The sequence below is a fragment of the Helianthus annuus genome, chromosome 6, assembly GCF_002127325.2.
Source record: "Helianthus annuus cultivar XRQ/B chromosome 6, HanXRQr2.0-SUNRISE, whole genome shotgun sequence".
Classification (NCBI taxonomy): domain Eukaryota; kingdom Viridiplantae; phylum Streptophyta; class Magnoliopsida; order Asterales; family Asteraceae; genus Helianthus; species Helianthus annuus.
This window is the reverse complement of record NC_035438.2, coordinates 5,760,571-5,777,045: the sequence shown is the minus strand read 5'-3', so window position 1 is coordinate 5,777,045 and position 16,475 is coordinate 5,760,571. Positions and strand designations below refer to the sequence as shown.

At 36.2% G+C, this 16,475-nt stretch overlaps 2 protein-coding genes across 2 annotated transcripts; both read left to right on the top strand.

Moving 5' to 3' along the window:
- Positions 1-1,824: 1,824 nt before the first annotated feature.
- LOC110864476 (transcription factor MYB111) lies at positions 1,825-3,317 on the top strand. The gene is made up of 2 exons (XM_022113548.2): positions 1,825-2,055; positions 2,513-3,317. Exons 1-2 carry the CDS (start codon positions 1,923-1,925, stop codon positions 3,100-3,102), a joined length of 723 nt encoding a protein of 240 aa, XP_021969240.1. The 5' UTR covers positions 1,825-1,922; the 3' UTR covers positions 3,103-3,317.
- Positions 3,318-7,779: 4,462 nt separating this feature from the next.
- LOC110864474 (transcription factor MYB111) lies at positions 7,780-9,045 on the top strand. Its single transcript, XM_022113543.2, has 2 exons — positions 7,780-8,021; positions 8,343-9,045. Exons 1-2 carry the CDS (start codon positions 7,889-7,891, stop codon positions 8,942-8,944), a joined length of 735 nt encoding a protein of 244 aa, XP_021969235.1. The 5' UTR covers positions 7,780-7,888; the 3' UTR covers positions 8,945-9,045.
- The last annotated feature ends 7,430 nt before the right edge of the window (positions 9,046-16,475 follow it).

The window sequence follows — 16,475 nt, the reverse complement described above, 5'->3', positions numbered from 1 at the left end:
TTATTTTTAATCAAGTCTTTATTTTCAAAAGTTTTGTTATGAGTTATGACTCCAAGATCTATGAACGTAGTTTTTAAAAAACTTAGACTGGTGTTAATTTTTAAAATAAGCCACCAGAAATATTAAATTCAACACATATGATGGGAAATGTTAACCATTTCTAATGGTAACGAACACTATTAAGGAATTGTTAGTTTCTCTAATGTTATAAAAAAGTTATAGTTGCAATTCAATTTTTTAAAACAAATTTTGATCTAGCTAGACTAGTAAACTTGGTGATTTATTTTAATATACACTGTATTTTTTTAACAAAATATAAATTTTATTCATACTTGTCAAGTTACATCAAAACAGAAGGTAGACGGGCAACAAGCTGCGCCTCCACCCCTTTTTGAATTGCAAACCCTAATCTACCAAAGACAAAACCCCGTCCCCTGAGGCTGAGCAATTATTGTGGATGACCCGTTGGACACTGTAATGAGAAACGATAAACAGAAATAAAATCATTCCGAATAATAGAGACGACAACTCTCTCCACTTTATTTCACTACACAAAGCAAGAGACCAGCTAGATATCTTGTTTAGTATTAAACACTTAGGGTGAAGGCTGTATATCGGTTCGGGTTTCAGCTTCATCTCTTTGAAGTTTTATCAACCGAAACGAAAACCAAACTAAACTGAATTCAAAGTTGATAAAACCTAACCATAATCAAACAAATACTTGCAAAAATACTTTATAAAATATATGGTGGTGGGGACGGGAAAAGGGAACGATTATTCGATTAATATTCGTGGAGTAGACGAAGATGAATTCGACGATGTCACCTTGTTTGCCCGAGTGATTGGGTTGGTTAATTAGAGAAAGTTGAAGATTACACCTGTTAACTTTTTGTATATAAAATCTGTACAAGTAAGATAGTTGAGAATGATATATATGGAATGTTGGATTTTAATAATCCAAACTTTTCGTCGTTGGCTGCCAACAGTCTCAACTTAAAAAATAACCAGTGATAGTCCCAACTATTGACATATTGGCCACAAATGGACCCTGACTAACAGAATCCTAACGCCGTTAGTATCCAGTCACTGGAAAACCGTTTTTGGCCAGGAAAAGGTTTCTAAAGGTCTGATCTAAGGTTACAAAGAGGTTTGGGACGAAGATGTTAAGTTTTCCAGCCAAAAAGTTGAGTTTTCCGATGAAAAAAAAAAAAGAGTTTTCGGCGAAAAAAAAGTTTTCCGACGACTTCAATAACTGAGGCTTTTACTTGAAAAAGGTTACTAAAGGTCCATAATAAGGTTAAAATAAAGTTTGAGACGAAAATGTTGAGTTTCTCGGCCAAAAATGAGTTTTCTGGCCAAAAACGTTTTTCCGGCGACCGGAGACTAACGGCATTAGGGTTCTCTTAGTTAGGGTCCATTGGAGGCGAATATGTTAATAGTTGGGACTGACAGTGGTAATTTTTAAAGTTGTGACTGTTGACGGCCAATGACGAATAGTTGGGATTATTAAAATCCAATATTCCGATATATATCTACTCTATATTAGCTCAAAAAAGAGCCATAAATCACCAGATCCAGATATTATGGACCAAATGAATCATCCCAAAACGTGTGGTATGATTCTACGACTGATGATTACTTCATAATATTAGACTTAAAGATGTTGTTCTTGAACATTTTGCAAGCAAAATTCCGGTTTCTAGAAAGTAGACAGCACATTGTTGATTCTAATATTTTAATAAAAGAAAAGCTTCACATTTTATTTTGACAACATTTTAAAAGGTCGCCAATAGGCGTTGTCTCCTTTGCCTTACACACCACAGCCCGAATCTTCTCGTAAACACACACTGGAGTGTGTGTGTGTGTGTGTGAGAGAGAGAGAGAGAGAGAGAGAGAGAGAGAGAGAGAGAGAGAGAGAGAGTATGGGAAGAGCTCCTTGTTGCTCAAAGGTGGGTTTACATAGAGGAGCATGGTCTGATGAAGAAGATAAACTTCTTACTCAATACATTCAAACACATGGTGAAGGTCAATGGAGATCTATGCCTTCCAAAGCTGGTATGTATAGTTGAAAACAATCCTTTTGTAATAAAACATTAGATCCAAATAATATGTCATTAACTTCTGTTTTTAAGGTACGTGAAAAAAGAATCTCCAATGATTGTTTTTAGATTGTGTGTACTAGGTTTGCGCCCATTGCCATCTCAGCCCGTAGGGCCACCAAACACCGCTCCGAAGGGGCGCCATAGGGGTGTAAAGGGATCAGGCGTGAGTGTGGTAATGGGCGTGAGTCTGTAATGTGTGGATATACGTGTGAAATTAATTTTTGGGCTGATGAAAATAAAACACATGTCATGAGCGCGTTACCCCATAATACATAGTTTTATAAGTGATAAATCATTTTCCCTCTCCCTCGCTCCGGTACATCGTATTTCTCTTTTCCTAAAAACACTGAAAAACTTCTTATTAAAATTTGAACATTAAATTAATGTTTGTTATGTCTTAATGGGTCCAGGATTACTCCGATGTGGAAAGAGTTGTAGGCTGCGATGGGTGAATTATCTACGGCCAGGTATTAAGAGAGGAAGCTTCACGGCTGATGAGGATGAAACCATCATCCGCCTCCATTCGGTCCATGGCAGTCGTTGGTCATTCATAGCCACAGAACTTCCAGGCCGAACCGACAATGAGATTAAGAACCACTGGAACTCACATCTTAAACGAAAGGCGATGATCCAGAACCAGTCAGATGACTCAATAAACAATAAAAAGCCAAGGAAGAAGAGGAAACCCGATAAGAAGTCAGCGATTGTAGAGAAACAAGTTAAAAATGTTCCTCAATCTGCTTCATCTTCTTCATCCATGTGCTCATCACAATCGGCACCATCATCGTGCATGATTGATCAAGGAGAAGTTGATATACTGGCGACGAACTTCTCTTGGCCGAATTGGTCACCATTGTTTGAGATTGAAGGTTTAGGAGACATGAATGATCATGATTTACCATTTGAGGGGTGTGATTTACTCATGTCCAATGATGATGAAAGCCAAATGCTAGAGAAGCTGTATTATGAGTATCTTAACTTGCTAGGAGATAGAGAATGAGTGTAATCATGTAACATGCTTTTGTTACCTAATTAACTATGAGTGAAAACTAATAAAATAGTTCGTCATGTATGAAAATAAGAGAAATAGGGTTGGTCAATGTTCATATTACATACACATGCATGTTACATGTGGGATATTCAGCCTTTGCACGTGACAACTTGTATATGCAGCCTTTGGATAAATAATATAAGTGTGTAGAAAATTAAATTGCACTTTGTCAATGATTATGAATAGATGTTAGCAGCTTTTAAATAATTAAAGTTACTTTATACATAGTTATTTCAACTTTTAAATAATTTATTTCACACTTTAAATAATTAAAGTTACATTCCCACACACTACACTCTATATCTTACCTTCCCCCTTCTAACACTTGGTCCATACATCCTTAAACAATCAATAATTTTCTTTAAGGGCAGAGTAACTATACTTTCTTCTTAGTTAAATAATTAAAGTTACACTCCCACACACTACACTCTATATCTTGCCTTTCCCCCTTCTAACACTTGGTCCATACATCCTTAAACAATCAATAATTTTCTTTAAGGGCAGAGTCACTATACTTTCTTCTTAGTAACTATACTTTCTTCTTAGTTAAATAATTAAAGTTACACTCCCACACACTACACTCTATATCTTGCCTTTCCCCCTTCTAACACTTGGTCCATACATCCTTAAACAATCAATAATTTTCTTTTAAGGGCAGAGTCACTATACTTTCTTCTTAGTAACCAGGTCGAATCTTAAGGAGTTAAGCTAGAATGGAAAGGAGAACCATGGTTGCCATGGTTTAATCCATGCAAACCATGGTGGATTATGGAAGGGGGTGGTGTAGCCTTCCATTCATGTTCCAACGTGACTAATCATGTTCCTACCATGACTTCCACACCCATTAGCCTAAGACATTTTGACGGTTTTTCCCATAATAATATAAATTAACCTTTAACATTACCTAGCTTAGGATGTTATGAATATTAGGGAAAGTATAAAAATTTGTAAACTATCTAAGTTATCTCCTAGATAAGTGTTGATTTGAATTTCATATTGTATCCATAGATAGAATAGACAAAGATGTAAAGTGTGTATATATATATGATTTCCCCGTGAATGAGGAGATCACGATTTACATTGCAAATATTAATGAATATGTTATAAAATTATTAGACAAGTTAATTCACATTGCAAATATTAATGAATATGTTATAAAATTATTTGACAAGTTAATCATAATCTCCATATTTTACATGTGTGACCCTTTATGTTTATATGAAGTTGGCAGTGACATGGTGGTGTTAGATTTTAGAACAAAATCCTACATTTTAGGGTCTACATCTCGAACCTTTTTTTCCACATCGTATGTATAAGGCAAATTGGAAAATAATAATCCAATCTTTCTGAAATTGGCTGATAATAAGTTATGAGCCAATAATAATCCCACCTCGTCCATTTTTTTGTAAAATAGACCGCCGTTAAAATAAGCTTAACGGAGTTAAGTTTTTTCCGAATTACAAACCGATGTTTTAGGGCTTTTGATCAGAACGAGGATACGAGTCGATTGATGTAAAACTTACCTCGAAATTGTGTTCGAAAGGGCTTGAATTTTGTTAATTGGAAGTTAAACACTCGAATTGAAGCACCGTTTTCGTGGGTTGGGGGCAGTATTTTGAGGTAAGTTTTACATCAATCGACTCGTATCCTCGTTCTGATCAAAAGCCCTAAAACATCGGTTTATAATACGGAAAAAAACTTAAACTCCATTAAGTTATTTTAACGGCATACTATTTTACAAAAAAAAATGGACTAGGTCGGATTATTATCGGCCAATTTCAGAAAGATGGGATTATTATTTTCTAATTTGCCTATGTATAATTATGGTGCTACACGACAATTCTTTGAAAACAACACACCGATACTCATGATTATTGTATTTAAAAATATGGGGCTAAACTATAACGAAATTAACCTACTGGATGCCAGATGAGATCCACTGGTTCGCTAGCTGCCCTCGCCACCAACAATAAGCGGTTACTATTTCCCCGACTTCCTTTAAATTGATATATTATTGATATATAATATAGGAATATTGGATTTTAATAATCTCAACTATTCGGCGTTGGCCGCCAACAGTCTCAACTTAAAAAATAACCACTGGCAGTCCCAACTATTAACATATTGGCCTCCAATGGACCCTGACTTAGAGAACCCTAGCGCCGTTATCTCCGGAAAAACGTTTTTGGCCAGAAAACTCATTTTTGACCGGAAAACACAACATTTTCATCTCAAACCTCTTTGTAACCTTATTACGGACCTTTAGGAACCTTTTTATAGTAAAAGCTCCAATTATTGAAGTTGCCGGAAAACTTTTTTTTCGCCGGAAAACTCCTTTTTAGCCGGAAATCTCAACTTTTTGGATGCAAAACTTAACATTTTCATCCCATACCTTTTTGTAACCTTAGATCGGACCTTTAGAAACCTTTTTCTTGCCAAAAACAGTTTTTCGGTGATCGGAGACTTACGGCGTTTGGGTTCTGTTAGTCAGGGTCCATTAGTGGTCAATATAACAATAGTTGGGACTGCTAGTGGTTATTTTTTAAGTTGGGACTGTTGGCGGCCAACGACGAATAGTTGAGATTATTAAAATCCAATATTCCTATAATATAATGGTTATACAACAAGCGATTTTGATCACAGTGTAACTCCTTTTTTTATGTGCCGGAAATTATTTCTAAGTGGGGAGCCCAGAAAGCCAAGGTGTATTTAGAAACCATATGTTGAAGCCAAAATCAATAGTCTAACGTGGCTCCGACCACCAGAATCACCTACAAAATAGACACCGTTAGTCTCATCATGGATCACCCGAGTGGAGTATCGATGACCAAACTCCGGCGTGAAAATAAGTGACCGTTTTATAGGATCAAAGGGACCAATTAAATACGACCAAATCAACGATCGGATTGTGTTTGGTACATCCAATGTGTGAGAGTTAATTCGGGAAATTAGTGTGTGTTCTTGCTACGAAGAAGATACCTTTGAGAGATAATCTCTTCTGCTTATATGGGTTGGATTCTTTACCCGAGAACAACCTTTTTGAAGAGGACAAAAAGGGTCTTCTTCTGGATAAACGGCTTACCCGGACAAAAGACCCATACTTGTCCCTTTTGCTGGATTATGAGGAAACTAGATTTAAATGCATCCGTTTTCTCTATATTTGTTTCCTCCATACCTTCTCGTGGAGGAACCACGCACAACCATCGGTCTCGGGGGCATTAAATGTCTTAGTCTGTTCACACCGGATTGGGTTTTATCTTACTTTCGGCCGGAACAGTAATGCTCTGATCGCATTAGGCGGGAATGGCCTTTAGTTGACTGGAGCGCTTTTGGGCTTTGACTATGTTAACTTGGTCAGGAAGAGTGAAGTGGGTCTGGGCGCCGTCGCCAGGTCTGTCGTAATGGGCCCAGACCAAGATACTCGTCACCTCCGTGAGTTTGAAATTTAGTTTAGCCTCAAAAAAAAATTATGATGACCACCCACTAAAAAATAAATCGAGTATATAACTTATATATTATTTGTCTATCAAAGATGTCACATGATTAGAATTTGCTCGTATAAAATGTGTACATCTATACTATATAATAAAAGAAACTAATTTTGGGACACTAGTCATCATATTAGGCCATATCTTATGAATAATTATTATTTAGTTTAATTAATCTCTTTTAATTAATTATAGATAACTCTCATATTAAATATTATTTAGTTTAATCTCTTATAGATAATTATTATTTAGTTTAATTTTAATTTAATCTCTTCTAGAAAATTGTCATTTTAGTCTAAATAGTTTTTTTTTTCTCCTATGGATCCTTGACTTTTCCATTTTCTTGTCATTTTGATTACATTGACTAACTCAGTCTAAAAATCTGGTTATAACCAGGGGTATTTTTGGCATAACTATTGTGTAGTGATAACCAGGGGTAGTTTACAACATGATTTATAAACCTCATAATAATTTAATGCCAAAATACCCCTAATTATAACCTGGTTTTTAGACTAAGTTAGACAATGTGATCAAAATGGCAATTAAAAGGAAAAGTCAGTGACCCAGAGGAGAAAAAAAACTATTTGGACTAAAATGACAATTTGGACAAAAACTCAGGGACTAAAATGACAATTTACTCTTTAATAAATTATCTAACCATAAATTTTAAATTTCGTTTGACGAAAAGAGAGCACACTCAAATACATTAACTCATTTATATCAATTTGGTATATAAACGTCTCCATCTTTGGTTTGCATTTACAAGAAATATTTATTATATAGTTTAGATTGTTCAACCCGTGTAACATACGGGGAACTAACCTAGTAAATAATAAAATAAGAATCATATATATCATATCAACTGAATCTTAGCTCATTAATTTAAATCCCATAACTTACCAGATCCAGATTTTATGGACTAGATCGAACCAATCAGCCCAAAACGAGTTTATTATTCTATAACATCAGCTAAAGGTCATTTCATAAAATTATAACTGAAGGGGTGATTTTGAACTTTTGGAAAGTACATACCGGTTTCTTGAAAGTTGACAGCACTTTTGGCTTTAAGTCAATATTTTTTTAATAAAAAAGTTAACACTTTAACTCGACAACCATTTAAAAGCTAACCAATTGTCATTGTCTCCTTTGCCTTACATACCACACCCCAAATCTCTCTCTCATACCTTCTCTAAAACACACACTCGAGTGTGTGTTTGTGTGTGAGTGAGAGAGCTAGAGAAAACAACATGGGAAGAGCTCCTTGTTGCTCAAAGGTGGGTTTACATAGAGGAGCATGGTCCGATGAAGAAGATAAACTCCTTACTCAATACATTCAAACACACGGTGAAGGCCAATGGCGATCCATGCCTTCCAAAGCCGGTATGTCAATTATATATTAAAATCAGGTCTCAGCATAAGCATCCTCTCTGTCCCATAGGGCCTCTCTGTCCCATAGGACATGGGACAGAGAGGTAGGTACAGTTTGCCCATCACACCGTTTATAAATAATAATAATAATAATAATAATAATAATAATAATAATAATAATAATAATAATAATAATAATAATAATAATAATAATAATAATAATAATAATAATAAACAATAGCTCTGCTATAAGTGGGATATTACACTGACTTAATTATGTTCATTTATTTGGTTAAAGACAAATTAATGATTGTTTTGTTTTAATGGAACCAGGATTGCTTAGATGCGGGAAGAGTTGTAGGCTGCGATGGGTGAATTACCTTCGTCCAGGTATTAAACGAGGAACTTTTACGGCTGACGAGGATGACACCATCATCCGCCTCCATTCGGTCCATGGCAACCGATGGTCATTCATAGCCACAGAACTTCCAGGTCGAACCGACAATGAAATTAAAAACCACTGGAACTCGCATCTTAAACGGATGTTAGAGAACAACAAGCCAGAAGACTCCCTAAACAATAAAAAGCCAAGGAAGAAGAAAAACAAAACCGATCAAAAGTCAATGATCATAGAGAAACAAGATGAAATCAGTCCTCAGCCTGATTCATCTTCCTCTTCTTCTATTTCCTCATCACAATCGGCATCATTCGGCTGCATGATTGATCAAGGAGAAGCCGAACTACAAGCGACCGACTTCTCTTGGCCGGATTGGTCCCCATTGTTCGAGATCGAAGGTACAGGAAGCATGAACGATCAGGATTTACCATATGATCAAGATGTACTGATGTCCAATGATGAAGAAAACGACATGTTAGAGAAGTTGTATTGTGAGTACCTTAACTTGCTAGGAGATGGAGAAGAAGGAGGAGTGTAACACTAATCATGTCATATGTTTAACGTTTAAAAAAAAAAAAAATTCTAGTGAATAATGTAATAAAGATAATAGTGTTTGTTATGTATGAAAATAAAAAAAAAGGGTTTTTCATATTTTATGCATACGTATGTTACATGCGGGATATTCAGCGGAGATCATCTTTGCACGTGACGTCTTGTATATGAGTTGATGTCTTGATGACAGCCACATAAAAGGTTTATTTTAATTCTCGGTTGTTACAAATTGGTTATAGCCAGCCTTTCAAGTTTGAATAAAGATTTTAGTGTGTAGAATATTGAATTGTCAACCGTAAATGATTATAGCGATTTGTTTAAACTTGTTTTAGTATACATACTAGTTTTTTCCTGCCCGCATTTTCAGGACAAATGAATATGTCAGGTAGCCGTTTGACACGAATAATAATTACACAGAGTTAACAAATTAAAACAAAACACTATCATAGTTTTATAAAAAAACCTACAACAATTGTGTGACTGTAACCTTACACTGGGGGCACAATCGTAATTTGACAGAAAAAAACAACGATGACAAAACTGTAAATTTGAAATGAGAGCAAAATTGGAAATGAGTAAAGTGCCATTTTGATCCCTGAGGTTTGGTCACTTTTGCCACTTTAGTCCAAAACTCAAACCTATTGTATCTGGGTCCCTGTGGTTTCAGTTTTATTGCCATTTTGATCCAAAAATGAAATCAGGTCATACTTGTCTTATAAAATCCTGCAATTTTTTTCATTTTCCTCAGGGGCAAATCAGGTCATATTTGTCTTATAAAATATAGTATTTATTTATAAAAAAGAAATGATCATTTTGCCTCTGCGAAAAAGGACAAAATAACAGGATTTTATAAGACAAATATGAACTGATTTCATTTTTGGACCAAAATGGCAATAAAACTGAAACCACAGGGACCTAGATGCAAAAAGTTTGCGTTTTGGACTAAAGTGACAAAAGTGATCAAACCTCAGGGATCAAAATGGCAGTTTACTCGCAAAATTGTAATTTGCCTGACAAGAAAAAACAAAATTAATGACAAGACGATAAATTTAAATGGGGCAAAATCATAAGTTAACTGGACTAATGAAAAAGTGTCAGATATTGCACTATTCCCCTCCATACAATTTATAGTGTATATAAATATAAATATAAATATAAATATAAATATAGCTAAATATAAATATCTAGTTCTACACGGCACATTTAATACACAACCAACAAAGAATTATAAAAAATATTGACACTATTGAATAATGTTGTCTAGATCTAAGACCATAGGTAATGGTTAATGCCCACTAAGGGGCATTTTTCATCACATCATCATCATAATGCCCTTTTAAAAAAGGTGTAATGGTTAAATGCCCATTTCATTTATTACTTTCCATTATTTTTCTTCTCTTTGGGCATTATTATAGAAATGTCCCTCACTCTTCATGCCCCTATAATGCCCATCAGGGCCGTCTCCGAAAATCCCAAAAAAATTTTTGGCCCTGTTCGTGATAAAAAAATTGGGCCCTATTCGCAAATCTTCAAAGTAAAAATGATCAAAGTATCGAACTTAATTGCTAAGCAAACGGTGTGGTTCTCCTAGCGTTTTTTGAAGCAAAGCTCTCGATCAACTCCTTGTAATCCATAGTATCTAATATTTCATTTTCAATAGATATTGTTGCCAACCCGTTTAGCCTTTCTTGTGACATTGTAGAACGTAAATAAAATCCATTCAATCACAATTATCTAAATAAACAACAGATACCAGAAATCATTCAATCATTCATAACAGTTTAAATCAATCTAATTATCTAAATAAACAACTAAAAACTAGAAATCAGACTCGAAATCAGGATATGAAAACACTTAGCGACTCGTAAACTCGAAATTAGACTCGAAACAACAGTAAGATCATTAATCTGAATCTTTTTCGAAAATCGAAATCAAGATGTAACTTGGAGCCTGCGGATGTAACTCGGAACAAGATGTAACTCGAAATCAAGATGTAACTCGGAACAACATGTTACAAACCTAATCGTTAACCAATTGATCCAAAGAAAATAGATCGAAGCTTGAAAGAAAATTAGAGAGAAACCAAGACTTAATTCATATATCATTCATAAACTCAAAATAATACAAGCATCAAATATATAAAAGAGGAAATAGATAACTACCCACTAACTCAATACTAACTTACCCAAATACCAACCCACGATTCAACACTTGCATGCTAATTTAAATACTAATTAAACTGATTCTTATTCCTAAAACATAACATTAATAAAAACAAATAATCCTAATATATTATTCCACATATCGATGCACACATCACAACAGTAACATCAACAAACAAAAATCAAAAGGCAACAAACAAATACCTCCTGAATCGCGAATCTGCGGATGTCCGGATGTTGATGATTCCTGAATCGCGAATCTGCGGATGTCTCCGGATGTTGATGATTCCTGAATCGCAAAACTTGTGTTCCTGCAACGTTTGATCAGAAATCCCTGGTGCAAAGCAAAGAACCGTGACGCGACTTTTGATTTCCTGCAGCGACCAATTGTATTTTGACAAAGGTTTGGGCCTATAATCAGTTAAGGGATTGGGTTTGTTACCAAACTTTGGGGCCTGTAAAAAATTTGGGCTATATATATAAAGAAAACATAAAAAATTTTGGGCCCTTTAATTATTTGGGCCCTGTTCTCAAGCACACTCTGCACTTGCTGATAACCGGGCCTGATGCCCATGAGTAATGGTGTAAGGGCATTATCAAAATCTTTCATGCCCTTATAAAGCCCCATTACATATGGTCTAATGGGGGAAAGAAAGAGAGGTTGTTTTATATATCTTGATTGAAGTATTACATGTATAGAGTTAACTTATTGTACAAATGAGTTTTTACATACAAAATATCCTTAATTAAAAAGTGTAAGAGAGAATTTTCTTAGAGTTAATTACTGTTTTCGTCCCTGAGGTTTGTCAAAAATAACGGTTTCAGTCCATTAGTTTAAAAATTGCGAATTCAGTCCATTAGTTTCATTTTCGTAACCATTTCAGTCCACTAACTTAACTCCATCCATTTATTTTGTTAACTTTGAATTAACTAACTAATTCAGGGACGGTTTGCGTCAGTTTTAGAAACACATGGACTTAAGTGTAAACTTTAAAACATTAAAACAAAAAAAATAGTAAATTCCAAAAAATCAAAAAAATTCCAAAAAACCAAACAAATTCCAAAAAATTCTAAAAAATAATAAAAAGTCTAAAAAATCATAAAAATTCTAAAAAAATCTAAAAAATCCAAAAAATCCGTTTCGGCGCAAACTGTTTCGAACCCGAACCGTTTTGAGCTGAACCGTCCGGACCGTTTCGACCCGAACCGTTTCGAGCTGAACCGTTTCGACGCGAACCATTTCGACCCGTACCGTTTCGAGCCGAACCGTTTCGACCCGTACCGTTTCGAAGCCGAACCGTTTCGAGCTGAACCGTTTCGAACCGAACCGTTTCGACCCGTACCGTTTCGAAGCCGAACCGTTTCCAGCCGTACCGTTTCGAACCGAACCGTTTCGAGCTGAACCGTTTCGAACCGAACCGTGCCGTATCGAACCGAACCGTTTCGAGCTGAACCGTATCGAACCGTACCGTTTCGAAGCCGAACCGTTTCGGTTCGATACGACACGGTTCGCGTCGAAACGGTACAGCTTGAAACGGTTCGGTTCGATACGGCACGGTTCGGTTCGAAACGGTTCAGCTCGAAACGGTTCGGTTCGAAACGGCACGGTTCGGTTCGAAACGGTACGGCTTGAAACGGTTCGGCTTCGAAACGGTTCGGTTCGAAACGGTTCAGCTCGAAACGGTTCGGCTTCGAAACGGTACGGGTCGAAACGGTTCGGCTCGAAACGGTACGGTTGAAACGGTTCTCGTCGAAACGGTTCAGCTCGAAACGGTTCCGGTCGAAACGGTACGGACGGTTCAGCTCGAAACGGTTCGGGTCGAAACGGTACGGGTTGAAACGGTTCGCGTCGAAACGGTTAAGCTCGAAACGGTTCGGGTTCGAAACAGTTCGCGCCGAAACGGATTTTTTGGATTTTTTAGAATTTCTATGATTTTTTAGAATTTTTATTATTTTTTAGAATTTTTTGGAATTTGTTTGGTTTTTTTGGAATTTTTTTGATTTTTTGGAATTTACTATTTTTTTTTTTTTAATGTTTTAAAGTTTACACTTAAGTCCCTGTGTTTCTAAAACTGACGCAAACCGTGCCTGAATTAGTTAGTTAACTCAAAGTTAACAAAATAAATGGATGGAGTTAAGTTAGTGGACTGAAATGGTTACGAAAATGAAACTAATGGACTGAAATCGCAATTTTTAAACTAATGGACTGAAACCGTTATTTTTGACAAACCTCAGGGACGAAAACAGTAATTAACTCATTTTTTTATTTGAATTTTTTTTCTCATTTTATTAAGCACATATTTTAGTTTTAGAATAAAAAAATCATGATTTTACACTAGTAGAGTAACTATGTAATTATTGTAGGACAATTATTATTACTCTACAAAATTATAGGGTAATTACTCTACTACTGTAAAATCATGATTTTTTTTTACATTTTTCAATTAAATATCATTCTTACGTTAAAATTATTTTGTATGTTAAGACTCATTTGTATTTGATTTTTACGCTACATGAATATGTGTCTATTAGATTCTTAAAGTTCTTTATTTATAATTAGGATTGTGTTGATTAGCCACAAATATATGATTATTCGATATAGAACAACTACTTTTCTGATCATCTACTATGTATGTATCGGAGTCATTTATTATATATATTTTTGTATATATAATAACCTTTTTATATAAAGAAAATTATGAAATGTAAATGGTTATTTTATCATTCTATCTCATCCCTCTAGATTTATGTCTCTTCCCTTTCTCGATACGTACAATTAGCTTATGGCAACATACTTCTCTGACCACGCGCTAAAACAATGACCAGGGTAAACATGTGCATGTAAGACTAGAAGGTATGGGGGCCGGCTTGGCCCGGCGCCGGACCCCCACACCGCCCCCCTGGCCCGGCAATCATCACAACCGGCAAGCACAAGACGGGTGTGCCGCCCCAAATTTCAAAATCCAACCGTTATACATTATTAAAAAAAAAAAAAAAAATTCAATTTCCTTTTAAATTAAACAATAAAAAATATGTGTGGGGCCCCATCCTCCATCTCCCTCCATCTTCATTTTGGCTCATCCCATGCTAGCCGTCTACGTGGCGCCTACGTGGAGGCTCATCCCCGTGGGGATGAGCCAAACCATACCTTCCAGCCTAACAAGAATACATGTATGTAAATGTGCATAAAACAAAAGTCTCATATATGCACATGTGAGTAAAACAAAAATATGTAATATATACCTAATAACTCCAAGGTAAAAACATTGAATGCAAATATGCACCAATAATAAAGCCATGTACTACTACAATTTTTTTTATTTTTTTTTTTGAAAAAAAAAAGACACACAACAAATTTATGCCACACAAATTGTAATCTCAACTAGTTGTCATGTCTGCCACATATATTATCGTTTTTAGACACACAACAACTCCATGAGAATTTTCACCTTTTTAGAGGCTATGGGAGAAAGAAGATAAGTACACTGTTGTGACAACACTTACTATACGGTGTGGAGGGGGCGTGAAGATGGGGCGTTAAATGTCACGTGGCAGCCACGTAAGCAAGAGGACGCGTTAAAAAAGCACGGGATGGTGTTGGGCGTGAAAAGGACCCTACCTAGTGTTTAAAAAGAAAACTAATCAATCACAAACCTCCTATCATAAACCACCAATCAACTCGCGTTACATCACCAACCAAATTGCCCCCCACGCCGGTGAAAAATCCCCCACCTCACATACAACGCCGTGGAAAACGCCAAACACAAGACGGTTAGGTGGGCGTGGACTGACCTTGACACCAGATTTCTATGCCCACACCATCTGGTCTAACTAAATGACATATGTGATAGGAGGCTGCTTTTGATGGGATGAAACCATATCAAGAATCAATCACTATATATTAAAGTTGACATGTGATAGGAGGGAGACAAAATATGGGTGGCTAATTATTTTTTAGACAAAAGGGTAATGGTAAAGTAAGTAGAGAGCGTTTGTCATATTTGCTTAATCTCCTCAATATTCTAACTTAATTTTTGAGATGCCATCAAATGTTTAGTCATTGTTTAAATGGTCTAAGAGTGTTAATTGGTTCTCATAAAATTCCATCATGAAAAAATCCGGGAATTTCTGTTTGAGAGGCTCGTCACAAACCCAAGAGTCAAGCCAAAATGCTATCTTATTTTCGATTCCAGCTTCTCCTTTCATGAAGTTTCGCTTCGAAACTTCATGAAAGGAGAAGCTGGAATCGAAAATAAGATAGCATTTTGGCTTGACTCTTGGGTTTGTGACGAGCCTCTCAAACACCCGGATCTTTTCATGATGGAATCGGACAAGAGGTGCTTGGTAGCGGATCGAATCAGTTTTGTCGGCTCTGATCAGGTTTTCGAATGGTGCTGGAAGTCTCCTGTGACTAACCCGGGGCTGCTAGCGAGTCTGCAGCAACTTCGGTCCTGTCTGGCTCAGATTCAGCTCTCGGGTAACAATGATAGGTGGAAGTGGACGTCGGAATCTACGGGCGCATTCTCTTTGAAGGCTGTCAAGAGGCTTTTGCACTCCGATCAAGGCACAATCAACAATTACATCATAGAGTGGTGTAAGTGGGTTCCATCCAAATGCAATATTCACGCGTGGAGGCTGGAGATGGATAGACTTCCGACAAAAGAAGCTTTAAGGAAAAGAAACGTCCCGGTTGGAGATATTTCGTATCCTTTCTGTGGCTCGGATGATGAATCTGCTGAAAACCTCTTCATTGCTTGTTTCGTCGCTTCGAATGTTTGGAACGGAATCAGTTCATGGTGTAGAATCCCAAATATTTTTGCTTTCACAATTAAGGATCTCTTGGACATCCATAAGGATCAAAAGGTTTCGGAGAAAAATAAGGAGGCGATTCAAGGAATAATAAGGATCGCTTGCTGGAGTTTGTGGAGAGCTAGGAATAATTTTATTTTTTCCAACCCTCCGTTCAGGATTGATAGTATAGTTAGCGAGATTAAGGCCATGGGGTTTATTTGGTTTTCGAATAGATCTAGATTCAAAGAAGTAGATTGGGGTGATTGGAGTTCGTTTGTAAATATGTAATTGGTAGTTAGTTGTTGTTTGGTCGGCCCAATTTGAGTCGAATGGTTTGTGAATGAAATTTACTTTTTTAAAAAAAAAAATAAAAGTTATGATTTGATATTGAGTGACTCAATATCAATTTGAGTCGCTCTCTCTATATATGTGCCTATGATGGGCCTAAGAGCATTCACATCCTAACCATCAAATTATGTGAGGAGGGGTTTTTATATTATAAAGGGTATAAAAAGTGGTTGTGAGTAGAGGAGAGAGAAAATGTTACTGTTCATCTGTATATTT

Bases quoted from the DNA above. Each gene is read 5' to 3' on its own strand.
- LOC110864476 (XM_022113548.2), top strand. From the start codon at position 1,923: ATGGGAAGAGCTCCTTGTTGCTCAAAGGTGGGTTTACATAGAGGAGCA. The intron at 2,056-2,512 runs GTATGTATAGTT...TAATGGGTCCAG, and splicing joins ATCTATGCCTTCCAAAGCTG to GATTACTCCGATGTGGAAAG.
- LOC110864474 (XM_022113543.2), top strand. From the start codon at position 7,889: ATGGGAAGAGCTCCTTGTTGCTCAAAGGTGGGTTTACATAGAGGAGCA. The intron at 8,022-8,342 runs GTATGTCAATTA...TAATGGAACCAG, and splicing joins ATCCATGCCTTCCAAAGCCG to GATTGCTTAGATGCGGGAAG.